The sequence below is a fragment of the Camelina sativa genome, chromosome 11, assembly GCF_000633955.1.
Source record: "Camelina sativa cultivar DH55 chromosome 11, Cs, whole genome shotgun sequence".
In the NCBI taxonomy this organism is placed as follows: Eukaryota; Viridiplantae; Streptophyta; class Magnoliopsida; order Brassicales; family Brassicaceae; genus Camelina; species Camelina sativa.
In genome coordinates, this window is record NC_025695.1 from 45,649,715 (window position 1) to 45,676,388 (window position 26,674).

At 37.0% G+C, this 26,674-nt stretch overlaps 4 protein-coding genes and 1 long non-coding RNA gene across 7 annotated transcripts in view; 2 read left to right on the forward strand and 3 right to left on the reverse strand.

Moving 5' to 3' along the window:
• On the reverse strand, positions 714-2,368 carry LOC104729006 (serine/threonine-protein kinase CDL1-like). The gene is made up of 5 exons (XM_010447908.2): positions 2,198-2,368; positions 1,913-2,034; positions 1,639-1,825; positions 1,108-1,526; positions 714-959 (listed from the first exon to the last, which is right to left on the reverse strand). Exons 1-5 carry the CDS (start codon positions 2,349-2,351, stop codon positions 723-725), a joined length of 1,119 nt encoding a protein of 372 aa, XP_010446210.1. The 5' UTR covers positions 2,352-2,368; the 3' UTR covers positions 714-722.
• LOC104729007 (serine/threonine-protein kinase CDL1-like) lies at positions 3,416-5,177 on the reverse strand. Its single transcript, XM_010447909.1, has 5 exons — positions 5,021-5,177; positions 4,563-4,732; positions 4,289-4,478; positions 3,749-4,188; positions 3,416-3,646 (listed from the first exon to the last, which is right to left on the reverse strand). Exons 1-5 carry the CDS (start codon positions 5,175-5,177, stop codon positions 3,416-3,418), a joined length of 1,188 nt encoding a protein of 395 aa, XP_010446211.1.
• LOC104729008 lies at positions 6,340-6,650 on the reverse strand. Its single transcript, XR_002034130.1, has 3 exons — positions 6,566-6,650; positions 6,455-6,485; positions 6,340-6,371 (listed from the first exon to the last, which is right to left on the reverse strand). It is a non-coding gene; the product is annotated as an uncharacterized LOC104729008 (long non-coding RNA).
• Positions 18,147-19,133, forward strand: LOC104729010 (pumilio homolog 18-like). Its single transcript, XM_010447912.1, has one exon. It carries the CDS (start codon positions 18,147-18,149, stop codon positions 19,131-19,133), a length of 987 nt encoding a protein of 328 aa, XP_010446214.1.
• LOC104726607 (AP2-like ethylene-responsive transcription factor TOE2) overlaps positions 23,338-26,674 on the forward strand; it is a 4,485-nt gene continuing 1,148 nt past the window's right edge. The window contains exons 1-10 of one of the 3 annotated variants that reach the window (XM_010445499.1): positions 23,338-23,669; positions 23,769-24,235; positions 24,345-24,370; positions 24,473-24,503; positions 24,610-24,697; positions 24,782-24,930; positions 25,309-25,397; positions 25,538-25,662; positions 25,857-25,970; positions 26,358-26,674. In XM_010445499.1, coding sequence (XP_010443801.1) covers positions 23,769-24,235; positions 24,345-24,370; positions 24,473-24,503; positions 24,610-24,697; positions 24,782-24,930; positions 25,309-25,397; positions 25,538-25,662; positions 25,857-25,970; positions 26,358-26,666 — 1,398 coding nt within the window. In that variant the 5' untranslated portion in view covers positions 23,338-23,669 and the 3' untranslated portion in view covers positions 26,667-26,674. Of the gene's footprint in view, positions 24,236-24,344; positions 24,371-24,472; positions 24,504-24,609; positions 24,698-24,781; positions 24,931-25,308; positions 25,398-25,537; positions 25,663-25,856; positions 25,971-26,357 lie in introns of all 3 variants that reach the window. The other 2 variants (XM_010445498.1, XM_010445500.1) reach the window with 2 other exon arrangements.

Consider the following 26,674-nt stretch of genomic DNA (forward strand, 5'->3'; position numbering starts at 1 on the left):
ATAGTATATATATCTATAGAAATATGATATTTGAAAAAGAGTTCTTTACTAATTATGATGGCAATAATCTTTATTACTAAATAAACAAAATAAAAAGAAAACATTACTAAAAATATAATCAAACTCTCTCTTAAAGTTTGTAAACTAACATATTGTTCTTCAGATCTTGGAAGTGAATCTCTCTAGTCTCTTGTATACTAGTTTTCTTGTTCAACTGTCGTCATCACTACTTGGACACTCATTAATTTTTCTTGATTTAGAATCATCCATCCTAAAGGCTAAATGACTCCATGTTTAAGGAGATGATAACCACTAAATTACTGATTCAAATCATATATATAGAGCTATTCTTGGTCTAAATGATCAAGAGAAGAGTCAAGACCTTTCACAACTTTACTTGTATAAAGTTGCAGAATCATTGACCCGATAGGTTCTTGCATTGGAAATAAAAAAGGCTAATTCTGAGACTTACACATCTAACAAAACACCAACATGAAGTTTTATGCTCTGCTTTTTTTATCTCTTCTATTCCTATTTCAAGAAGTTTCATAACAGAGAAATGAAGACAAAAGATCTTAAACGTTGATTAAAAACTTGTAGAGGGAAATTGTCTGATCAAATAGTAACAAAACCATCCGTTACAAAACCAAGTCTATAATATGATGATTCTGGTAAAAACCTAAAAACCAAAAACCCTACATAATATCGCCTGATCAAACTTCTTATGTCGAACAACGTCTCTCTTTCACCTGGGGCTGCTCCTCTGGGACCAGGTAAGCTGCAGCTTCACGAACCAACGTTTCCACAAAATCCATTGCAGGCCGTTCAAGTGGGTGCGCGTTTAAACACATCCTCGCAGTTTCAAATATTCTGTTTAAACCATGAGCCGAATACTTCTTACCGAGCGCAACATCAACAACCATAGGCGCATACTCCAATCTAGTCAACACTGGCATTAACTGTAAAAGGAAAATACATTCGAGAAAACCTAAGTTACTTCTACATTCGAGAAAACCTAAGTTACTTCTACATTCGAGAAAACCTAAGTTACTTCTGGAACACGAAACGTATAAAACTAAACCTAGATGTACAAAGTTTGAGTCATACCCAATCAGTGAGTTTCTTTTTCGCTTCAGGTCTCTCCCGATCATCATTAGCTTTCCTTCCGGTGAAAAGCACTAACAGAAAAACTCCATAGCTATAGACATCGGACTTGGTCGAAACCAACCCGAAGTTCTCTGTTTCCGGTGGAAGGTATCCTTCAGTTCCATTCTTACTGATCCCCCTCTGCATCTCAACACCGTCTTCATCGTAAACGATCTTAGTCGCGGTTCCAAAACCAGTCAGCTTCGGGACAAAATTGTCGTCAAGCACAATGTTTGTGGATTTGACATCTCTGTGAATCGATAAAAGCCCCTGGTGTACGTAAACCAGACCTTCGGCTACACCCACAGCAATTCTCATCCTCGTGTCCCAATCCAAAACCCGAGTTGCTTGTGTTAGACCCTGAACCTGCCTTGCATTTGCTACAAACAAAAAGAGAATGACTTAACAAAACTGGAATGAGTTGATACAGAACTAAAACAGAGTTGATATAGAAGTAAAACAGAGTACGTTGATTAGGTTTGTATTGATTACCAAAGAGATGGTGGTCAAGAGAGCCATTAGGCATGAATTGGTAGACAAGGGCAGTGTTTGTCTGGCCGTAGTGTTTGCCGAGAAGTTTAATCACATTTGGGTGATCAGATTCACGTAACGTTCTAATCTCTGCCAAGAAGTCACCAAGACCAGGCGTGTTGCCATGATTAACCTTTGCAGCTCCAACCTAATTTAATCAATCAAAAGTTTCTGCTTTCAGAAAGTGGGTTTCGATTCTTTAACCAATAAAGCACAAGACTTTTGGGGTTCATACCTTATGAATTCTTGGGAAATAGCAGCGATAGAGTTTGCCCACTTTGCCTTGGCCGATCAAATGTGTTATCTTAAAGTTCTCGGTTCCTTGTACGATCTCATTCCATCGAAATTTAACGAAACCTTAAGAAAGAAAGATAACGAACAAGAAGAACCCTAAATCAGTTTCGCAAGATCGAGATACTTGTTAACTCTAAAAACAGACTTGCTTGTGGTACAAGAAATCAGAAAACGAGAAAAGTTCACGATCGTCAGAGAGTTCGGTATTCCTAATGAAACTACTCACCTTCGTCGTCACTAGTTCCCGATGAATCTGTTGGTCCCGATGAATCAGATGAATCTGATGGCTCCGGTGCTTGGGGTAGTTGCGGTAGTTCCTCTGGGTCTTGCACTACTTGACTTGAGCTTCCGCCTCCGAGACAGCACATGAAACGACTCATCGCAGCGATCGACGAAGATATATCTTTCTTGAGGCTTTTCTAGTTTTGTTTTTATTTCCCGAGAAACTTTTTCCCGGAAAATGTAATTAGACAGAGAGAGAGAACTCTATACGAAAAAAAACTAGAGCAAAGAGAGAGTCGAATGATGAACACTAAAAGCCTATATGAGTAAGTTTTTATTATTAATTATAAAATTAAATAATACACTAATTAGATTCATATAATATCAAAAAAGGAAAAAAAACAAGATCAAAGTATCACATGTACAAAGCCTTAAATGATAAATAAAATATGTGTTATGGATATTTTGTGAAAATATAAATAATATTAGTCAAAATTCATGAGTAAATGATTGTTTGTACGTAGAACATAAATACTATAGCAAGTACAATAGTATATATATCTACAGAAATATGATATTTGAACAAGAGTACTTTACTAATTATGATGGCAATAATCTTTATAGACTTTAAATAAACAAAATAAAAAGAAAACATTACTAAAAATATAACCAAACTCTCTCTTAAAGTTTGTAAATATCATATTGTTCTTTAGATCTTGGAAATGAATCTCTCTCTTTCATACTAGTTTTGTTGTTCAACTGTCGTCACAACTTGGACACTCATTTACAGATTTAGAAATCATCCATCCTAAAGGCAAATGACTCCATGTTTAAGTAGATGATAACCACTAAACTACTGATTCAAACCATATAATAGAGCTTCTCTTGGTATATATGATCAAAGAGTCAAGACCTTTCACAACAATTAACTTCTAAAGTTGCAAAATCATTGATCCGATAGAATTGATTTGGTGGGTTTTTGCATCGGAAATCAAAAAGGCTAATTCTGATAGACTTACATCTAGCAAAACGCCAACAAGAACTTCAAGAAGTTTCATAACAGAGAAATGAAGACAAAAGATCTTAAACGTTGATTAAAAACTTGTAAAGAGTGAAATTAGTCTGATCAAATAGTAACAAAACCATCCGTTACAAAACCAAGTCTAGAATATGTTTCTGAAAAAACCAAAAAGCCTACATAAAACCGTCTGAGAAAACTTCTTTATATCGTATGCCCCCTTTCCACCAGGGGAACCACTCTGACCGGGAAAACTGCAGCTTGACGAACCATCGTTACGACATCACGCATGGGAGGCCGTGCTTGTGGCTCTGCACTAATACAAAGCCTCGCAGTCTGAAATATTCTCTTTAAACCTTCGACCGAATACGTATTACCGAGCGCAGTATCAGCTGCCTCAGGCACATCCCCATATCTAGCCCATACTCGCAAAAACTGCAAACAAAAAATGAACATCCAAAACACAACTCAGTTTATATATTACTTACAGAATACGAAACGTATAAAAAGTTGCTAGATACGAGGTTTTAGTCATACCCAATCAGTGAGTTTCCGTTTATCCTCAGGAACAGTCTCATTCGGATTCTGATTATAAGGTCTCCTTCCGGTGAAAAGCACAATCAGAAAAACTCCATAGCTGTAGACATCGTACTTGGTCGAAACCCAGTGGGACTGCTCTGCTTCTGGTGGGATGTATCCCATAGTTCCCTTCAACTCAGTGATCTTGCTCCGCTTCTCAACGCCGCGTCTGTTTACAACGACTTTAGTCGCCAATCCAAAATCAGTCAGCTTCGGCACAAAATTCGCATCAAGTAGAATATTCCCAGCCTTGACGTCTTGGTTGATCACTTTTAGCACCTCGTGTAGATAAATCAGACCTTCAGATACACCCTCGGCAATTCTCATCCTCGTCCCCCAATCCAAAACCCGAGTTGGCTGCTCTAGACCTTGAGGTATCGGACTCTTCCTCATGTAATCTACAAAAACAGAACGTTAATGAAGGAGTTGAGTATGTTTAGAAACTAAACCAGAATCAATAAACTGAAGATGTTGAGTTTGATATTGAGTTATCTTTACCAAAGATGTGGCGTCCGAGAGTGCCATTGGGCATGAACTCGTAAACTATAGCACGGTTTCTGCGGCCGTAACATCTGCCAAGAAGTTTAATCACGTTTGGGTGATTAGCTTCATGCAACGTTGTAACCTCTGCCAAGAACTCTTTATGACCAGTTTCGTTGTTATGAGCTTGAATCTTCACAGCTCCAACCTAACGAATCAAAAGTCGCAGTTCTGGTTTAGAAATTGGGTTTCGAGATTTAACCATAAAGGAAATGACCTTTTGGGTTTATACCTCGTTAGTTCTTTCGAAATTGACACGATAGACTTCGCCGAAGTTGCCTTTGCCGAGATAAAACTCTTGCCGGAAGTTTACGGTTGAGTGTAAGATTTCGTGCCATCGATATGGTCGTCCACAATTGGCAGGTAGAGGTGGAGTTACAGGGAAAAGAGTAGCATCCGGCTCTGCAGTATGAATTACTAAACGTTAAAGATCGATTGAACAAGATCACCCTAAAATCGATTTCTTGCAGTACACGTCTACTACTACTACTACTTTCACTTGAACATATGACGTTAATGAATCAGTTAACTTCATGAAAACAAGAAGAACTCTACTACTACTACTTTCACTTGCATGAGACGAGATCAAAACGAATAAGTCAGCACACTCTTAAAAAAAACAGAGTTGCTTAAGGCACAAGAAACCTCGATTTCAGAAGATTGAAAAAGAAAGAGAAACGAAAACGGAACCTTCAACCCCACGACTGCGAGGGTCAGGGATCTGGAGTTCATCTCTCCACAAACGATTGAGGGATTCGGTGTCCACAAGTGGTTCGTCGTCAAACACTTCTTCCGGCGGTGCGCTATTTGAGGTTTCTCCGGTGACACAGCAAAAGAAACGACTCATCGTAGCGATCAACGAAGAGAAATCTTTCTTGAGGCTTTTCTTTTTGATTTTCTCGAGAAACTATTTTCCCGGAAAAAGAACGTAATTAAACAGACTCTCAACTAAAAAACTAGAGCGAGAAAGTGAGCAAGCGATAGAGAGAGAGAGTGAGTTGATGATGGTGAGCACTAAATGATCTCGTTGGTGAATGATCTCGTTGTGAAACTAAAATAAAATAAAATAATACTCTGTTTTGACTCTGTTAGTTGTCAGTTGTAACTCTGTTTACTGGTTCGTTACTTCGTTTCTTGATAAAAACGGTAAGTTAACGAACAAAAATACAATTAAAAAAGGAAAAATACTCGAGTTATATTCATAGAATAATTTAGGATAAGAGTATCAAGCGAAGAGAAAATAGTGTGGATAAAAAGTGTAGTGAAGGGATTACTCGATAAAATTGAATTTTATTAAAATATTAATCAGAATTAATGAGTAAATGATTGTTTTTAGGAAATAAATGCTGTAGCAACATTGTTATGTTTGCAGGAATACGATATTTAAACGAGTACTAATTAATAATACAAAAGGAAAGTCTCATTGCAATAGTAATGAGAAACAAAATATGCTAATGCGCCACTTTGTGAAACTTTTTTTTTGTTCTTCAGTCTTAAGATCTTCGAAGTGTATTTCTCTATCTCTCTCTCTTTTATACCAATTTCGTTGTTTAGCTGTCGTCACTACTTGGACACTCATTTCCTGATTTAGTATCATCCCTCCTCGAGGTTAAAAAAAGGGTTTGACTCCATGTCAGTGAATTACTGTATACGGAAAATTTTTGTACATCCAGAGAGAGATATGTTAAGAGGAGGATTTGAACTCACATGCGAATGAATTGACCTTTGACGCGAGGCCGCTGCTCAGCTAATTTCTTCCTGCTATGGTACCTAACCTAAAACAAACAAAACAGGCGTATGAATTTCGTCTCAAAAAACTAGAGCTTGAGCTTGTTTAGTTTAGAAGGCTATATACCTTTTTCTCAAAGCATCGCTCTTTACGTTTAAGGCGAAACTTCATCAGAGCAGCTTCTCTTTGTGCCGATCTTTCGCTTCCGCTAGACTGCTGATTTAAAGTATTATCACTGCTTGAACCCGAACCCATCAGTTTTGTAATAGGACTGTCATGAGGAGAACAACTTCCCACATTTTCTTCTGGAGCCTAACTCAGCAACAAATAGAGCTTTTTGCTGAAAACTTAAACTGGAAGAGATTTCAAAGACAGCACCACACATTGTTAAATACCTTACTAGCAGAAGTAGCACCGTTATTGTACCTGCATATCACACACGAAACAATACCTTCAAATCAGTCATAGTTTTGACATTTCTTTTGTAGTTGAGGTCAAGAACTTACTTTGAGAATGCAGAGTGATTTGAATGCCTCAAAACACTTTGATCACCGGTTCTGTAATCTCCAGCCTCTCTTGGTTTCGGCAGAGTTAGCTCGAGTGATTGCCAATCTTCCGGGTTAGATGAAAGGGTTTTGCTTTCTACTTGTGAGTTACCAGAAGAGCGATTCGTACAAAGGGTTATCAATCCAAATGGTTGTTTATGCTAGCAGGAAGGATGCAATCAGAACTATGCAAGTCAAGCCAAGCAATTAAGAGTTTTGATCTAACAATCCTAAAATAAAGAAAAGAAAAGAATATAAACAAAGAAATCACACGACCTAAGCACTCGATGAAAGCATTCGAGTACAGGATCGGGTGGGGTGATCGAGTAAGCAAAGATGGTATGAACAACTCGAGGGGTTACTCGATGCAAGTTATCGTGTACCTGATCGGGTAATGGATCGAGTGATGAATGAAAATGCAGGCAATTAAAATACGAAAGCTTCTAAGGATGGGGTAATCGAATCCTAAGTGTTCCTAACCAGTACAGATGTCTTACATGCCTCAAGCAAATATTTCCTAGACAATGAATCTCTAAATTCTTGTTAAAACACTCTCGTGATAGAAACAATCAACCTTGAATCAATCTCCTACTCAACTCTCGTTGGAGATACATGACCAAACATGCATTAAGATCCGATTCATTATTGTCAGTAAACCTCTTACTCATCTAATCTCTTAGGCTAAGTGAGTAAACCTCTAGCATTGGTAGATTCAAGCATCTCATCTACACCTCTCGGTGGTAAAACACCTTAGATCTAATCTCACCCTCTCGGTTTGTTGACATCATTAATAACACCAATCTAGAAGGAAATCTATTAAACAAATACAATCAATTAAGACATCCTAACCGATCAAGAACACAAAATCATCTATCTCATCCCTAGAAACTTTACTACACTACTCGGAAATCATAGCAAGAAACATAACAACAAATATGAATGAAAATTGCATTATATTAAACGATAAAGTAGAGGGATAAGAATACAAGATAGAAATCTAAAGAAATGATAAAAAGTTATGAAATAAAATCTAAAACAAAAGGGAAAAGTGTTTGAGTCGCTCAGTTCTCTCACAAAGGCTCTCGCTCTCGGATTTGAGGGTCTGCGGCGTACTCGTTTGCGAGGAGGGAGAGGAGGGATTTATATATGGAAACCCCTTTGACCTAGCTTCCCAGACCTGCCTGAGGGTCTACACGATGGAGTACACGAGGATGAGGTCGGGTTACTCCTCGGGTAGATCTTCGGATTGTTCTTCCTGCTCTCGGATCCTCCTTGATCATGTTGGGGTTCGGACTTGTTCTTCCAGCTCGATGGCTCCTTCGGGTACATGCTCGGGTTTGTCCTTGTTTTCCCCCATTTTAGGCTCTTAAGCACCTATTTTCATCCAAAACATGCAAATGCAAAAATGCAACACCCTAAATGGCCTAAAAGTGAATTCCTACAATTAATAACCTAAAAATGCTAAGTTGGGTATGAACAATGCAAAATATGGACAAAAATGATGCTAAAAACATGTAAATTAGAGAGTTATCAGACCCCAAACTTAAATCTTGCTAGTCCTCTAGCAAGTAAGTAGGAGGGTGCGGTTTGAAAACGGGGACTCATAACCTTTATATGCTAAGCGAAGGATTCAAGCTATAGTCCTTAAAGATAGTTTAATGGTGCTAAGATCAATCAACATACTTACAAATATTTTTCTATGCTTATTACCATGCATCGATCTAGTTCAACCTCCATCTAAAAGTAAAGAACATCTTTTTCACATTCAATTAAGTGTTTAGCGAATTCTTGTAAATGGAAGGTGAATCAAGCTCAATCGGTTTTAATGGTAAGGCTTTTTAGTAAGGTGGTTTCAAAACAAATTCTTTGGGTGACTTTCTCTCAAAAGAATGAATGCTAGACAGTTGTGAAAATTATCTAAGATTGAGAACAATTTGGGCATACAAAGCTTAACTTTTGATAATCTACTCTTTTCTCATTCACTTTTTTTTTGTATATATCAAACCCCCTAGAATTACACTACCCATATCCTTGATTTTAACTCTTTTTTTTACTCCCTAAGGTTTAAACTTTAAACTTCTAGCTCTCTTTTTTTTTTTCTTTGCTAAACTCCTAATATGTATATATTTTTTTCTTTCTTTCTAGGAGACTATAGCAAGATCTTTTTTTTTTTTTTTTTTTTTTTTTTTTTTTTTTTTTTTTTTTTTTTTTTTTTTTTTNAATTGATTCTATCCTTAGGGACTTCCTCTTTTTTTTTATTCCTCAACCCAACCCCAAATAAACATACTAGCCACCTATCTTTCAAAACTGAATCTACCAGCTAGTTCAAATTCTAACTTAGCTAAATCAAGAGGCAGTTCTTTGTCGTTCTCAAATCCCTCAAGGTTTCACAACCAATAGCACAATGAAAAAGGCCTCACTCAACAATTCACAACAAGGTTTGAAAGAAAGGTTTGGGTTCATGGATAGGACAAACAAATCGGGTTAAACGAAAAGATTGGTAGAAATGGAGTGCTAACCCGAGTTTAGAGTTACCATTAGCAAGTATTCAAGTTCCATAAGCAAGAAAATTAAGGTTCAAATTAAATCCAATAATATAGAGATGTTCCAATGTTCAAACAAGAGGAGGAAACATTCAAACGACACAAGGATCTAAGCAAAGATTTTTCATTTATCTAGCAACAATGAACTGTGTTTAAGGGCTATAGATTCAATCCTAAGGTTTGATTTTAAACAAGGTAGTTTTAATCATTGTCCCCTAAGATGCATATGCAACAATCCTATATGAAACAAACTAGACTCAATCCTAATATGTAAATGCAACTACATGAACACTCTTTTTTTTTTTTTTTAATTTTAAATTTTTCAAATTTTTTTGGAGTTTTTCAATGCATATAGATGCAGACTCAAATGAATAAAACTAGCATGCAAAAATTTGAAAGAAGAAAATTAAGAAAATAAAACACAAAATTAAAAATATTCTGGACCCTCCCCCAAACTTAAATTATACAGTCTCTGTGTAAGTAAAAGTTGGAAAAAGAATCCAAGAATCACACAAAATGAAATAAACTAAATGCAATGTTATTTACAAAGATTGGATGAAAGTGGTACCTCATGGGTTGGTGAAGAAGGAGGTTGCAGCAGCCTCCATACTCGCCAACGTGTAGCCAGGGTCGTCTCTGGCTTCAGCAGGTGCCGGTGGTTGCTCGTCAGAGAGCTCGGTGATATGCACGGACGACTTACTCGGACCGGCATCCGAGGGGTTGATCGAGGGGGTATCGCATAGCTCATCAAGTAGGGCATCGGGTAGTACGATGGGTATGGCGGAAAAGGTCCAGAGTGATCACCCGTATAGCCACTCGCAGGGTGCATCGTATACGGCATCGTGTATGGCATCTGGTAAGGCGAGGGGAAGAGTCCTGAGTAATCACCAGATTGGGTGCTCGATGGGTGCATCGGATAAGGCATCATGTATCCCATCGGGTTAAGCATCGGATAGGCGTCTGAATGGCTTCTCCGTGATGCTTCTGGTTGGGTGACATCTCTCTCTGCTTGGAGTTCGTATGATGATGCTCGGTAAGAATCTGGAGGTGGCATTCCTCGAGTTCCTCCCTAGCGGTCCGCTTCTCCCCATCCAAGTTGGTGCGTGTGCCGAGGTAGGAGCTGAGGCACAGCTTGCCTTATCTTGCAGCTCCTTGATTTGACCTCCCATAGTCTTCACCGAACCGGTAAAATCCTTTACCTTCCTCACCAAAAACTTGTTCATCTTCTTCAGCCATCTGATCCTCTTGTAGGCTTCCCTCACTCCAACCGGTTGCTTTTGGGAGCACACATACTCCTCAAAATCGAAATCTTCCGAACTATCTCCCTGTCTTTGCCCGGTTTCCTCTCTTTTCTCCGTTTCGGATTCCTCCTTCGTGTTGTACAGCTCCTCCAAAGGCGGTGCAAAGTCGATGTTGTCTCCCAGCCGAACCTTGGTGCACATTACATTGGGTAGGATCATTTGGGCGGCTCCGGCGGTTGGATGGACGAACTTGAAAAGCATCATGTCGTTAGGCCTCTCATAAGCCAAAAATCTCGCCAGCACGAGGTAGTCGACGTCCAACCATCTCGGGTCGTGTACCACTCCCTTCAAGGGCACATCACAAGCTACCAAGATTGGTGTGACCAGTCCTCCAATGGAGATCTCTCTGCCTCCTTCTTTTCTCTTAATAGCCCATGACTTGAGGTAGAGGAACTGATCGAGCAGCACAAACACCATACTAGTATCCGCAACATCTCCAACTAGTGGTGTACCATCCCTAGCATTATCCAAAACTCCACACAATGCAATGTCTAACAGCTGGAGCTCATGATCATTCACATTCTCAGTCTCTTTTCTAACAAAAAGAGTGCATGCAAGGGACTTGTGAAAATACCTCAAGACAGGACTCCTTATTTGAGCGGATTTGGAGCTTGTCTCCTATTGTCAGCCATAGGGACCTCATTTCCTCCTTGCTAACCTCCATTCCTTCTCCACTACCAGCTTTGAAACCTTACAGCTTCTCCATCTCCTTGAAAATGAGCCGGTACTCCTTGTTTCTCACGGAGAAGGTGATGAACCCGATCCCCCCATCGGGTAGTAGGGTCAGGTGGTCCTCAAAGTAGTGCAACTTCAAAGTTGAGAGAAAGTGGACCGTCTCCTCCTCATAGGCTTCAAGGTGAGCTCGCATCATATTGTCCAGGTGGCACATGTCGAACAGGAACTCAACATCTCTAGCGATGCCCAACTGCTTCATTGTCTCACGGTGAGGGTATCGGGTACCAACGAAGCTCATCTTCCGGAAAACCTTGAAGAGTTTTGTCGGAGTCCCCACCTCCTTCTGCTTCTGCCTCCGCGAGGCTTGGCGTGTCCTTTCTCTCTGCTCCTCCTCTCTCTCACGGTTCTCCTCCTCTGTATCTTAATCCTCTTCCTCAGCAGCTCTCTCAACTACCCTCTTAGCCTTCTCTGAAGCTGGTCTCTTCCCTCTTGCAACCGCAGCTCTGCTCCTTGATCGAGATGTTTAGATCTCCTCTTGCTCTCCTTCACCAGCATCAGAATCGACTTCCATAGGGTGGGTAACAGTTCTTACAGACGTAGACAGGTCCCTACGTTGAGGAGAGCGGCGAACAGCACTCGCCATTGGACTCGGTGAGCGTACTTGGTGGTCTACTCGATCGGTTGCTCGAGCACCGGATCGGGTGACGGATCGGGTTGAGCATCGGGTGGGTGAAGCAAAACGTCCAGCCAACGGTTGGGAATGCGGAACGTTTCCTCTCCCTTGGGGTTCTCGAGGTTCGACGGCATCACCTCCGGTTGTAGCAGCAGCAAAGGTTGATCTCCTTCCCTTCCTTTGGTAGGTTTTCGTGTGTGACTCCATTGTCGAATCCTTGAGAAGAAAAAGCTAAACTTCGAGGTTAATAGGGTTAGTTCTCAAAGAACATCGAATAAAACTCGAGTTTGAGAGAGAATAGAAAATATGGAAACTAAAAGTTCTAGAGTTAAAAGAAAACTTATCGTTGATGCTGAGGGAGAAGGGTTTCGAAACCCTTAAATAAGTTAGGGTTGGTGGGTTGGGCTTCACCAAAAGTAGGTTTGCTTGTGGAATTCGGAATCCACTCGCCACTCTTAAAAAAATTTCAGAACCCAGATACAAAATCAAACTATAAGGAAATGATACAGAATCAAACTATAAGATATGCTATATACTAAATGAGATAAGCACAAAAAGTGAAGCAGCACGAGATTGTCAAAGGAACAATAAAGAAGAAGAAAAAAACTAGCATCAAGCTTATCCATAGATGAAGAACACCAGAATCTCTCACCATGTCTGACTTCGAAACCCAAAAAAATAAAAATAAAATAACAGATTTTGCTTAATCTGGTTTGTTTAGCATATAATCTAGTTTTGATTCGTATCAATATTTTCTTTTACCCAACAAGGCAACAACTAACAAAACCCAGTTGCTACTAAAATAGAATTTAAACAAAAAAAAAAAAAAAAACTTGATAGAGAAACAGAGAAGAAGAAGATTGAAAAGATCGAGACTTTTGGGGAGGTGGTGGAACCAAAACAAAAAAAAGGTCAGAGAAGATATTTTTTTTGGGTGAGATGACGTGGCATAAGTAGCCTACGTGCAATGTGGGACTCGAGTGGTGACGTGGACAAAATCAAAAGCTTAGATCATGTGCATCAGCGTAGTTTTGTCCCGTCCTTCAGTATAAAAATTTTAAATTTAAATAGAAATGAAACAATTATTAAAGAAACGTTCCTCCAAAGGGGACGTATTTTTCTCCGTCCTTTGTTACAAGTGGCAGCGTCTAAATTTGGTTTCGTAGCGAAGATTCAGACGATGGGTTCCATCGAAGAAGAGCAAAGACCTCTCATCGAAGAAGGTTTAATTTCACAGGTTTGTTCAATTTCTGATCAGTTAGGTTTAGCTAATTTTGATTTCGCATGTTTAGGTTTCTGCTGAATTCCAAAAAAAAAAAAATCTGGGCTTTAGGTTGATCTTATGCTTTTCATTTATGGGTTTATTGAGATAGTTTCTGGGTAATCACTGTTTTATTTGATCCGAGTGTTGTTCTCATGATCGTTTTTATATTTAGGTGATGATTCCAATGTTTTGTGATTTTGTTTTGGAACCAGGAAGCAAAATTGTATGCTGAAGATGGTTCGGTGGACTTTAATGGAACCCACCATTGAAGGAGAAAACATGGAACTGGAAAGCTTGTCCTTTCATTCTTGGTAATGAATGCTGTGAGAGGCTAGCTTACTATGGTATTGTTGGGAATATTATCACTTACCTCACTACTAAGCTACATCAAGGAAACGTTTCCGCTGCTACAAATGTTACTACATGGCAAGGGACTTGTTATCTTACTCCTCTCATTGGAGCTATCTTAGCCGATGCTTACTGGGGAAGATACTTGACTACTACTATAACTACTATAAGACTAATTGTAGCATTTTATAGCTCTGTATGTTGGTTATAGAGCAGCTAATGAAACACAAGACAAGAACTCTGCTATTGCTGGAAGTAGAAAAATCGAGCATACCAATGATAGCAAGTAAAAAACTTTCAATCCGCTTCATTAACTTTTGAGGAACGTATAGCTTTGTTTGGTTTGACAAGGTAACTGGTGTGATGCAGGTATCTTAACAAAGCCATTGTTATCTCAGAAGAAGAGTCTATCGAGTTTTGTATTTGCTAATGTTCTTGCCTTTAGTTTACACTTACGTCTCTGTGTGTCATGATCTTCTCAATTTGGCAACCAAATATGTTGTTTTTCCTTGACGTACTTGTTTGCACCCAGTCAGGCTTCAGTCTGCAACCTGTAAGTGCAGATACCTCTCCTGTACTTATTGCTTTTCTTGTTTTACCATCAGATATTGCATCCTTGCTTTCGAATTCTTGATGATGCTTACGTTGTTGCTGGGTTTTTATGCAGAAACCTTTCTTTTCAAACTTTGGAGCCATTGTCACTTTTTCAGTGCTTGGAACTTTTGTAGCTTCCATGGTTACTGGATTGATTTTGTTCCTGGTTTTTACTAATTGAAGATATGAACCATGGTGGCAGCATTTGTGGTTCTGCAACTTGTTTACAGTCACAGAATGCTGAAAACGTTTTGATATGAATTTGTTTGTTTTGTTTAATCACTTGAGCTGATATTACTCTGATAAGTTTATGCTGCTCAGTGTAGTAGTCTAGAGAAACTATCTAGAATGTTTTGAACTGAAACTGTAAACGGTGATTGATTATATTGTAGAATGAACCTTGACTCGTTTCTTTGCTTCTCCTACTTGCAGGGACTGCAGTTCAAATGGCTCTTTTCTCTGCTCTTGCCGTCAGTTATTCAGGTAACTTAACTAAGCAATAGTCAAGTGTGATTTAGCTTCGTATGGCTGGCGATGACCTTTGATGCTTTCTCTTGTGTCTCATTGTAGTTATATTGCATGCTGGGGGACCAAAATGTGAGGGACACCAATGCCCATACCAAACTTAAGAAACTCTGAAAATAATCTTATTATATTTGAGGGACCAAAATCTGAGGGACACCAATGCCCATGCTCTTAGACTGTGAAGGTTGTTTGGTTAAGTTACCTAAACCGAATCTTTTAACTTACATTTTTTTGACTTTAAATTAGTAAATGTTTTGGATATACATAGAACTATGATTTCCCCCGATTTTCTCAGAATATTCTTACTTCTTAGCGTCGATCATGATTACGGAGATTTGCTTTGTTGTTACACTATTATATATAAATCTAATAAATCTCATACTACAGTAAACCTGGTGGATTGTGAAATGAACTTCCATGGCGTTTATCGCGCTAATGTGAAACGTCAGTTTTACAAGCTTTACTTCAGAGGTTTGGAAAGTGAAACGCCATTCTCGGTTACACGGCTTGAGGTTAAAATTTGCGACCAGGAGAATAATCTGGTGTTCAACACTAATGAACCGCTTCGTCACCATTGCATGACGATTTCCGTAGAGGAGGCTGATGTTAGGGCTTTGATGCGTGGTCTAGAAGAAGCCGCTAAGTTAGGGATCAATCACATCAAAATATATTGTCGTCTCCCTCAGATTTTCAAATACGTAAGATTCACTTTTCTTTTCCTTAATATCTGTATACTTATAATATTAGGAAATGGAATTGATGATGTAACACGTTGATTTGATTTTTAATATAGTTATGGGAAACATCGTATCCCAAGGAGAATGTGATTGTTTTGCTAATGCATGATGTGATGAAAGCTATGAGAAAGCGATTCATGTCTAGCATTCCTGTTGAGATGTTCTTTGATAATTCTAAGATTATCTACAGAACCTTTATGATAAAGAGGTGGACGGAAGAAAAGAAAAGTTTAACGCAAGAGAAGAGAAGTTTCACAGAAGAAAAGAAAAGTTTCACGGTAGAGAATAACAGTTTCACGGAAGAGAGTTTCATGGAAGAGACTTGCGATATCTGTTTCGACGACATTGATACTTATTTCATGTTTCCTGCTTGTGCACAAGGTCATAGATTTTGCTTAACTTGTGTGAAAGCACATATCGAGGTGAAGCTTCGTGATAGAAAGATACCGACATGTCCTCAGTATCGCTGTAACTCTCAGCTATCTATGGATGTATGTGGGGAGATATTGACTGAAAAGCAGAGTTTGATGTGGAAGCTGATGATTAGAGAGGTTTCGATGCCTCATAGTCAGAGAGTTTACTGTCCATACCAAAAATGCTCGTATCTAATGTCCAAAACCGAGCTTTTTTCTTTAATTTATAACCTCTATAAATTAATACTCTATAAATTAATAATCACTATAAATTAATAAATTTTGCTGGTCCCAAGTCGGGCCAGTGTAAAAATTAACAATATTCGATAAGATAATAAGATAATAATTTTTTTGAAATCTCAATGTAAAATATGGTCCCAATAATATCATAAATTAATAATCATGTAAATTTATATATATATATACTGATATAATAGTGTCTGTTTCTCCTAAAACTCATTTCTATAGAACATTTGTAATGTTGTATTTTCAAACTATAATGATATCTCTAAAATATTTTATAACATGTCATACAAATAATTAAATTTTAAAGTTTTAATTTTTAGATATGCATCATTTACAATTTGATAATTAGACAGATTATTAAAATATGAGAATTAATATTATTATTATTCATAAATTTGAATTTATGTATGTCATGTGTATAAGTCAATTTGTTTATAGTATTTGTAATTTATTGTCAATAATGCTTTATAAATATTACAAGTTCAATTCCTAAACCATAAAATTTATAACATCCGAAAGTTTAATCTTATTTTGCTATAATTGTTCCAATTCATAATTTTAAAAAAAAACAATTAAAAATATATCTATAAATTAATATCACTATAAATTAATAAAATGTCTTGGTCCCAACATTATTAATTTATAGAGGTTTTACTGTATTTGCTGGGACTGGACGTAGGAGATGCTTCAGTTGTGGTGGCGACTTCTGTATCAACTGCAAAGTTCCGTGGCATAGTCTGCTAAGCTGCAGCTTTTACAAGATGTTGCAAATTGAAAACGATGATGCGGAGCTAAAGTCTCTAGCAAATCATAAACAGTGGCGTCAATGTGATAACTGCCAACACATGGTTGAACGTTCTTCCGGATGCGACCGCATAACTTGCAGGTACGTATACTACCTCTTTGATAGCAACATATTGTCGTTCAGATAACACAATTATATAAAAACATTTAGTGCTTCCTTTGTTACCTTTCAGGTGTGGATATTCTTTTACCTACACCTATGGAGCTAAACCGATCCCCTTAACCGAATTCAATGAGGGTCTTGGTGGTGAGATAGCTGCGCTTATCGTATATTTGATGTTAATTTTTATGGTGGTATCACTGGTTGTGCTGTTTGGCTAGACTCTGGATTGAATAATAATTACAATCTCGGTTTGGTATTATCTTCTTCTTTTTCTTTCTTTTTTGGTTAGTTGCAGTTAGAGGTAATAATAAAGTTCAAATTCTTACCCCTCGAATCCAATCCCAAGAAAATACTAATCTAGTATTGTTGAATGTGACCAAAAAAATACTAATTACTCTAATTTAGTTCATTGACAAGAAAAAATGAACAAAATCTAATATAGTTTATTGACAAAAAAAAAACTCAAGGTTTATAAATGCAAGCACTACTGCGAAGTTGAGTTCGTTGTTTACGAAGATCCTCCAATCGAAAGGGTTTGATTTACGCTTCTCTGCTCAAACTTGACTTGTTTCTTACGGTTTCTTCTTACGGTCATTGATGAAGTCAGCAAGAATCAACATTTTAAATAGATATTTGGTTTGTGTTAGCATTACTGAAAATTTTGATCTGATTTTTGTGTGATTATATCATCTGGAGAATTTGTGTGTGTGTGTGTGTGTGTGTGTGCGTATTTTTGCAGAATCTGATATTAGAATATCCACCAAATGGTAAAACATGTTTTGGATTTCATTCATGTTACTTTATTTACAACTTCTGATTTTGAAATATATGTTTACAATATAATCTTGAGAGAGTTCTTTGGCCTTCAATTTATTATAGCCCAAATGTATAAATACTCCGAAACAGAGTCAAATATAGTTGAAACGCTCCGAAACAGAGTCAAATATAGCAAAGCTCTTTAGTTGCTATTTTTCCTTTTTTGAAAAGAAACCAAGTTAATTTGATTTTTGTGGCTAAATTGTAATTCAACTTCTTCGTAGAACGTTGTAGATTGTACGAAATTCTCTACTTGTTTCCATTTTATTTTCCAAATACAAGTAGTAAAATCATAAAGTTACCAAAAGGAAAAGGAATAATGTAAATCCGACTTGTGTTGTAACTAGGAAAAGGAAAACTAACAAAAGACCCTAAAACTTCATCTATAAATACTATTTAGCATATCACCACAGATCCAACAATCTCATCATTCACAATTCTCTCATTCTCAAAAACCACACAACAAATTTATTAAAGGAAACCTTTTCTGTATATCATCAATGGCAGTCGCTGGTGATACCTTTTCAATGTCGACCTTGTTCGATGCTTTACCATACCCTAATGGAATCTCCGGTTCCGTTCCTCCTCCGGGGTTCGCCCCACGCGCCTCCGCCACTCACTTGCACGCAGCGATGTTCAACCTAATGACTTGCTGCGACGGTATGTCCTCCTTTAAAGAGATGATCGCAACGTTAGACAAAACAGAGCTTCATAGGATGGCTTCTTCGCTGACGTCAGACTCCGACTACTTCATGGCGATCGTCACAAACAAGCACGGCTCGAGACGCGTGCAGAAGCTCCTCGGCAAATCAGATGACGCTGACGCGCTCTTCTGCGCCGCTATCTTGCGCCGCTTCCTCCACATCACGACCGACAAATACGCATCCTACGTGACGATACGAGCCATGGTCGTTTTTGATGAGGACATGAAGAAGGCAATGTACGAGAAGGTTCTCTACTACGCTCTCGACCTAGCGCGTGACCAACACGGCTGCATCGCCCTCAACGATATCATAACCGATGCCGATGATCCTTACTACAGAGATCAGATACTAGACTTGGTCGCATACAACGCTCTCTGCCTAAGCAACGACGCTTCAGGGAACTTTGTGGTCCAACGTGTGCTTGCATTGAAAGACTTGCGTACCATGCACAACATCGCGGTTAGTCTCTGTGGCCATTGCATTGACCTCTCGTTTAAGAAGTATGGAAGCTACATCGTGGAGAAGCTTCTGGAGGTGGATCATGAGTCGATGGTAGTGGTGGTTGTGGAGCTTTTGGAGTGCGATGGAGACAGGTTGATGAGGCTGGCGAGGAATGAGTATGGGAATTTCGTGGTGTGCAACGCACTGAAATCGACGAAGATGTCTAGGATTGATCTGTTTTGGTGTTTGGTGCAGAAGCTCATGCCTTTTATCCATCTCTTGCGTAGATCTCACGGAAGCAACATTGCAAACATCTTGGAATCGCTTAAGCTTCGTTACTGACTTTAGTATTAGTATCTCGGTGTTTACGTCTGAAGATAGTTACAACACATAAACTGTTCGGGTGTTTAAGGTAGTTACATAATTCTTGTAAGAAATGGTTTTGGAGTTTTGGTGTTTAATTAAGGTTTTCTGATAAGCAAGGTTGAGTTTTTATAACAATTTGAAAAAACGCAAATTAAGTGGCTATTACGTCTCGTCTTGTGAATTGTTAATTCCGAAAGTTTGGGGAAGCTATTTAAGGTAGTTACATAATTCTTGTAAGAAATGGTTTTGGAGTTTTGGTGTTTAATTAAGGTTTTCTGATAAGCAAGGTTGAGTTTTAATAACAATTTGAAAAAACGCAAATTAAATGGCTATTACGTCTCTTCTTGTGAATTGTTAATTCCGAAAGTTTGGGGAAGCTAAAACAAACCAAATTAGGAGATGAAAACTTACGTTAGTTATCTACAAGTAATGACGGTAACGTCGGTAAGTAAACACAAACTTGGGTCATTCGTTGGAGATTCTCACAGGAATATGTACGTGTACTCGGCTGCAAGCTTTATCGGCAATTAGTTACTGATTGTTGCAGGACGGTTTATTGGCTTTTTTTTTGTAAACGAAAACACATAATTACTCTCTGTTTAAATTACCCTTACTTTAAAATATTAATAAAAATATACAGTACTAAAGTACTTTGTATTAAAATCAGCATAATTGAAAAACCGCACGAAAAAGATGGCCAACTTGAAATTGCAGTGTCACATCGTACCAGAAACAATATTCATTTTCTGAATAATAAACTCATATGATCATGGACTTTGTGGACAACTATTGATAATTTAAATATATTATCTGTGATTTGTTTTTATTCAACTTAAATTTAAAGAAGTTTTCATTACTAAAAGAAAATAGTATATCATAGCAACAACCGGGTTTTATAATGATATAATCCTATAACTCAAGTCTGAAGGTAAGAAAACACTGAGTGGAAAAGCTTCCAAACCACAATGGCACAATGCTAGTGAATCTGTGTTCTAGGGAATGTTACTAAATTCTAAATAGACAAATCTTGAACAAAAAGCCTTTAACCGAAGTGTGATAAATTAGGTATGTAGAGGTTTTCCCCAAAAAAATAGAAAAAAGAAGAAGAGAAAATAATATTATACATCCATCAAAAGAAGATAGGACATGAGGCGTCCACGTCTATAGTGTATGTTTAATATATTTATGTTTTTACAAAGAAATGATTGATAGTATTTATTAGAGAAAATGACAACAACAAAAAAGAAAAAAATATAATAACAGTGACATTTTTAAAATTCTAGATAAAGACTAAATTTGTTTTTTTTTTCTCTGGTTTTCTTTTGAAAATTTCGTTTTCTCTGGTTTAATGTACCGTCATACCGTTTTTTCTATTTTTTATAGACGATTTATTTTCTCTTGCAAGTATGGTGACTCCAGTACCACAACCCAGTTTCACATTAACAGTTTTCGTCAAAGGTTGTACTTGGTAAAATGGCAAATCTTTAAAAAAGTAGAATGAAAATGAAAAATGGAAAAAATGAATTCCCTAAATTTCAGGAAGGTAAGAACTAAGAACGGATATGGACCGTCAGATCAGATAGACAGATGAGGAAGATTTTGACCTTAGAGAAAGAGTAGTTGAATGGCTGGGGTTCAATCTCTGTTGTACACGTGGCTCTCTGCTACTCGTTAATATTCATGATCTTCGAGATTTTTCTGACACTCCAATTTTTCGGCAACCGGCTAAAACAAGTCGCAAATTTATCATTTGACCTACCCCATTACATAAACAATTTACAAATGAAAAAAAAAAGAGATTCGTATGGATGGACACAACTAGAAGATATTTTTTAAGCCATTTTTTTTTCTTTTTTGGCCAGTAACCCTGAGTTCGAACTCCGATGAATGCAACATGCCAACATAAAGAATATATCATGATACATTGATCATTTGATGATACGAACTTTCGTCAATGATGTAAGTGAAATTTGCTTTTCTATCATCTTAAACTATTTTCACACTCGTTTTACAATAACCACTACTTTTTAGATGATATAATTTCTGTTTATTTATGCATTTAATTTTTTGCTTATTTTCACTTTTTTTTTTTACGTGTGACACTTACATTAGTTGGAAACTTGTTATCCAACTAATAAAGCCATCATAATATTCTATTTCACTCTTTATAGATTTTTCTCTTCTTTCTTGTGAGTAGGACGTATCTATAAACTATAGGACCCGCCTATAAATGGAAACAAATGCATTGTCTTCAAAGTTATGAATATGTGTCTTCTAAGTGGTTTTTGGTTTTATGTGTCTTCAAAGTTGTAAATAGGTCTTAGATGCATTTTCTCTTTCTTTCTCTCCGATCTTACTTTCTTATTTGTTTCTAGATTAACACGACATATAATTTAACAACGAATTCGTTTAATTCATTCTATGTCTAACAAATTCTGTTTTTTTTTTTTTTTTTTTAAATTTACTACTATTTCACTTAAGTTCAGCTTGTTTAAAAATAAAAAGTGAAACCTTTGATGATCTGTTTACGAAATGGTTATACTCCCTCTGTCCTTGATAGTTTGATGTTTTAAGGAATTTTTTTTTGTTCCTAAACGATTGATGTTTACAATTTTTTAATATAAATTTTCCTTTTTTAATTATTTATTTGAGTAAAAAGTGGAAAAGTATGAGAAATAAGAAAGGTGAGAGAGAAGAAAACTTACCTCTTTACCCAATTGAAAGAAAAAGTAAATAATGAATTTATTATATTTCTTATGCCTTAATATGAGTGAAATATACTAAACATCAAACTATGTGAGACAGAGGGAGTAGATAATAAAACACACTTCAAAGTTCAAACTGGTGTAAATTAACTTAAGACTAATTAACACATTCAAAAAAAAAATAATAATAATAATAATTAACACATTCTTAACAACTGCACCGTATTGTTTAATGTCCATAGGCTCTCTAGCATATGCATATCTAGTGTAGTTTATTACTATTTAATAACTTATCCTTGTTCAGTAAAAAAAAATCACCAAAAGCTATACTGTTTTAGACTGCAATGCTTAAAAAGTAATAACAGTAAAATTTCATAATTTTTTAAGGGTTTGTTAGCAAATTAGTACATTTTGGAAACTGGAAACTAATACATTCACTATTTAAAATTGAAAAAATAGGATGTTATGTAATAGAGAGTTTGTGAGATATGGAGAAATGGTGGGGCATAGGTTTGGTGAGAAAATTACAAAAATGAGTATGTGTGTGGGTAATAAATAAAACTTTTTTTCATCCAATCATAATTATTCAAATAATTGTTAATATAATCTATTTTTAGAAAACTTCTTAGACACAAAAAATACATTGAATTTTATTTAATAATTTTTAAATATATTATATAAATTTTTTTATCCGTACACCTTAGTATGTGTACAGATGTCTATACACATTATTATGTGTACAGATGTTTGTACACATTATTAACTTTACAGATGTAATTTGTATAAAAACATTGCAGTACAAGCAGACATTTGAAACCCTAAGAATTAAACAAATTTCATCTGTACACATAATAGTGTGTACAAACATCTGTACATTTAATTAGGTGTACGGATCTAAAATTTGTAATTTGTTTAATTCTTAGGTTTTCAGATGTCTGTATCCCAATGGTTTTGTAAAAATTACATCTGTACACATTATTAATGTATAGATATCTGTACACTTAAAAATGTGTACGAATACAAAATATTTATATAATTTATTTAAAAATTATTAATTTAAATTCATACTAAATTGTAAAGAAAAAACATAGATTTTTTGTATTTAAAAAGTTTTCTAAAAAATAATTATATTAACAATTATTTGAAAAAAAAAAAAAAAAATGGGAAACAATGGCATATGATGTAATTAAGTAGAATCCTTAATGGCAAAAATAGACGTGGAAATAGCTAAACAGTAGTGAATGTATTTTTTCCCAATTATAAATAGTAAATGTATGTATTTCCTAATTATGTTTGAAAAATATATCATTTTCCCAAATATGTTTTTTTTTTTTACTTTGCTAATAAAAACAAAACAAGTAGCACGTTTTAACTTTTTAAACCGGATACAGGCAGAACCGGTGTCCAATTGCCGAGAAAGAAGGAATAATAATAAAAAAGAGATTAATGTTCCTTTGTTGCCACTAACCCACAGGCTTACGTCCCATCATCATTCCCCGTTTCTCTTTTTTTTTTTTGTTCTTCCTCTTCCTTCGCCGACGATAATCTCTTTCGTCCGGCGAAAGCTGTATATTAGTATTATTTTGTCTCTTCAAGTCCCCCATAGAACAAATTAGCCATGTATGTTTCTTGAATCTAGTTTTTTTTGTCTCCATAGTGATCGAGCTACATCTGTGAGAGAGAGAGAGAGAGAGATTATTATTATTCCCTTCTCCAACAGAATCTGAAAATCTCCCAACTCTTTGTCTCAGATGAAAATGTGATATTTCTTCTAAAATCAATTGACCGATCGTTGACTTTTTCTGAGGTCGGGTTTTAGTTTTTTTTTTTTTTTTTTTTGTTCATGCTGGATCTCAATCTCGGCTTCGATTCGGATACTGTTAAAGGGGTTTCTTTGAATAATCAGATGGATGAATCGGTGACGTCGAACTCTTCTGTTGTTAATGCTGAGGCATCATCTAGCTGTATCGATGGTGAAGATGAGCTTTGTTCCACTAGAACCGTCAAGTTTCAATTTGAAATACTCAAAGGAGGAGGAGGTGAAGAAGAAGATGATGGTGATGATGATGATGAGAGAAGTGCCGTGATGATGACTAAGGAGTTTTTTCCTGTTCCTAAAGATGGTATTAGTTTTATGGATTCGAGCGCACAAAGTTCTAGAAACACCGTTGATATATCATTCCAGAGAGGGAATCAAGGCGGAGACTTTATTGGCAGCGGAAGCGGTGGTGGTGGTGGTGGTGATGCTGTACGGGTGATGCAGCCGCCGTCACAGCCGGTTAAGAAAAGCAGGAGAGGTCCTAGGTCTAAGAGTTCGCAGTATAGAGGTGTCACTTTCTACCGGAGGACCGGGAGATGGGAATCGCATATTTGGTAATTTTTTTTTACTTAGATGAGTCTTAACTGGGTTTATCTTTTAGCTCCCAAGTTCTGGGCTTTGTAGATTTTGTATTAAAATTTTAATCAATTTTACTGGTTGCAGGGATTGCGGCAAACAAGTTTATTTAGGTATTGGATTGGATTCTATTGGTTTTACCACTGTGAGCTGTTTTTTTTGATGTTGTGTTCTTAGCTCTCTAATAAAAGCTTTTAACTTTTTGAATTCAATAGGTGGATTTGATACTGCCCATGCTGCTGCTAGGTAATGCCTTTTGAAAGTTATGTTGTTTTATATGACCTAATTGATCACTCAACTGTTTTTTTGGTTATGATACTGTTGTTTCATAGTTCAACATTGGTTCTTGTAGGGCTTATGATCGAGCTGCTGTCAAGTTCAGGGGTCTGGAGGCTGATATCAATTTCGTTATCAGCGATTATGAAGAGGATCTCAAGCAGGTTTTTGATTACGGATATTGAATATATAATGAAGAAGACAAGAATGCTGGTGATTTGTTCTGATCTTGTTTTCGAACTTTACAGATGGCGAATCTTTCTAAAGAGGAAGTTGTGCAAGTACTTCGGCGACAGAGCTCTGGTTTCTCAAGGAATAATTCAAGATATCAAGGAGTTGCTTTGCAAAAGATTGGCGGCTGGGGAGGAGCTCAAATGGAGCAGTTTCATGGAAACATGTAATAAACTTTTCCCTGTATCTAATTTTGGGCTTTTACACATGCAGTGTTCTTTGTGTTATTGTCTAAATGTAGTTGTCAGTCATTGCTAGAAAAAGAGTGAGATTACTCAGATGAAGATTTTGGTTATTTTTCGTTGATGTGAAAATGTTTCTGTTAGAACCATTAGGAGGAGAACCCCATTTGTAATTATGGGTTATATCTAGAGATTCTGATGGCTATGAGACTTTTATATCTGTCTTGGGATGTTTGTCATCTGAGTATAAGCTGCAGCTGTTGGTGATTGTAAATTACAGTATGATGAACTCTTTTATCCTAAATTCTTTTAGCTATTAGGATAATTTGCAAGACTAATGGCTTAGATTCTTATGGAATTAGGGGTTGTGATAAGGCAGCCATGCAATGGAATGGAAGGCAAGCTGGTTCCTTAATTGAGCCTCATGCATCACGGATGATTCCCGAGGCAGGTAATGTTATTGATGCTCGGTTCATTGTTTATTAAACTGGTCAATGCTATGCAACTTTTGCTACCATCTTTGATTTCTCTGCTCAATATGTGAAAAGCTACTACGAACTTACTATTTTGTTTTCTGAATTCACTATTCAGCTAATGTTAAGCTTGACCTCAACTTGGGAATCTCTCTTTCACTGGGAGATAGTCCAAAGCAAAAAGATAGAGCCCAGCGGCTTCACCATGTCCCTAACAGTATAGTATGTGGAAGGAACACCAAGGTGCGATTTTCCAAATATGATTTACTTTACTTTCATATGCGTTTGGCTCCAACCATTAATCAAATGTTTCTTTGTCGATCTGTCATTGCAATCTGGAACTCAAAGCTATATTTTCCGGATTAACTTGCTCGAGCCCTCGTGGTTCTTCCTTGATTCATGAATTTCTGACCCTTCCATTTGATTTATATTCACAGATGGAGAACCACATGGCTACAGCGTCATGTGATACGCCTTTCAATTTCTTGAAGAGGGGTTCAGATCACCTTAGTAATCGGCATTCCCTTCCTTCTGCGTTCTTTTCGACCATGGTAAATATAAATACCATAACTCACATCTCTTTATATCCAACTGATTGCTACTGCCATACATTTATAACTTTCACAATCTTCTGTACCTTCTGTCCAGAACTAGTACATCAGGAGAAATAGAAAGACAATTTTAAATATTTTCAAACTTTACTTGACCTGAGTAATTTTTGTGATAAGTGAGTTCAGTTAGATAGATGTTCAGAACCTGGTTACTGTTGTGATGTTTGATCAGTTAAATACTTGAGCTCGACTTAGTGATATCCTTTAAAAACAGTTCTATGTTGTTGCTTGCTATTTCTGTGTTGTAATATCTGCATCATTAAACTGGAAAACGTGAAGATTTCAGTGAATAATCTTCTGTGCTAAAAATTCAGCTCTTGTCTCCAGGAAAGAACGCCAGAGAAAGGTCCAATGTTACGTTCTCATCAAAGCTTTCCAGCCAGGACATGGCAAGGGCATGATCAGTCCAGTGGTGGGACCGCTGTAGCAGCTACAGCACCGCCACTGTTCTCAAATGCAGCATCATCAGGATTCTCACTCTCAGATACACGCCCGCCTTCATCGCCAGCTACACCTCATCCTTCTCAGCCCTTTTTCAATCTGAATCAGCCCGGTCTCTATGTCGTCCACCCATCTGACTACACATCTCAGAACCACCACCACAATCTCATGAACCACTCACAACCACCACCATAGCTTCCTCC

Bases quoted from the DNA above. Each gene is read 5' to 3' on its own strand.
- LOC104729006 (XM_010447908.2), bottom strand. From the start codon at position 2,351: ATGAGTCGTTTCATGTGCTGTCTCGGAGGCGGAAGCTCAAGTCAAGTA. The intron at 2,035-2,197 runs GTGAGTAGTTTC...TTCTTTCTTAAG, and splicing joins GGGAACTAGTGACGACGAAG to GTTTCGTTAAATTTCGATGG. The intron at 1,527-1,638 runs GTAATCAATACA...TTTTGTTTGTAG, and splicing joins TCTTGACCACCATCTCTTTG to CAAATGCAAGGCAGGTTCAG.
- LOC104729007 (XM_010447909.1), bottom strand. From the start codon at position 5,177: ATGAGTCGTTTCTTTTGCTGTGTCACCGGAGAAACCTCAAATAGCGCA. The intron at 4,189-4,288 runs GTAAAGATAACT...CTGTTTTTGTAG, and splicing joins TCTCGGACGCCACATCTTTG to ATTACATGAGGAAGAGTCCG. The intron at 3,647-3,748 runs GTATGACTAAAA...TTTTGTTTGCAG, and splicing joins AACGGAAACTCACTGATTGG to TTTTTGCGAGTATGGGCTAG.
- LOC104729010 (XM_010447912.1), top strand. From the start codon at position 18,147: ATGGCAGTCGCTGGTGATACCTTTTCAATGTCGACCTTGTTCGATGCT.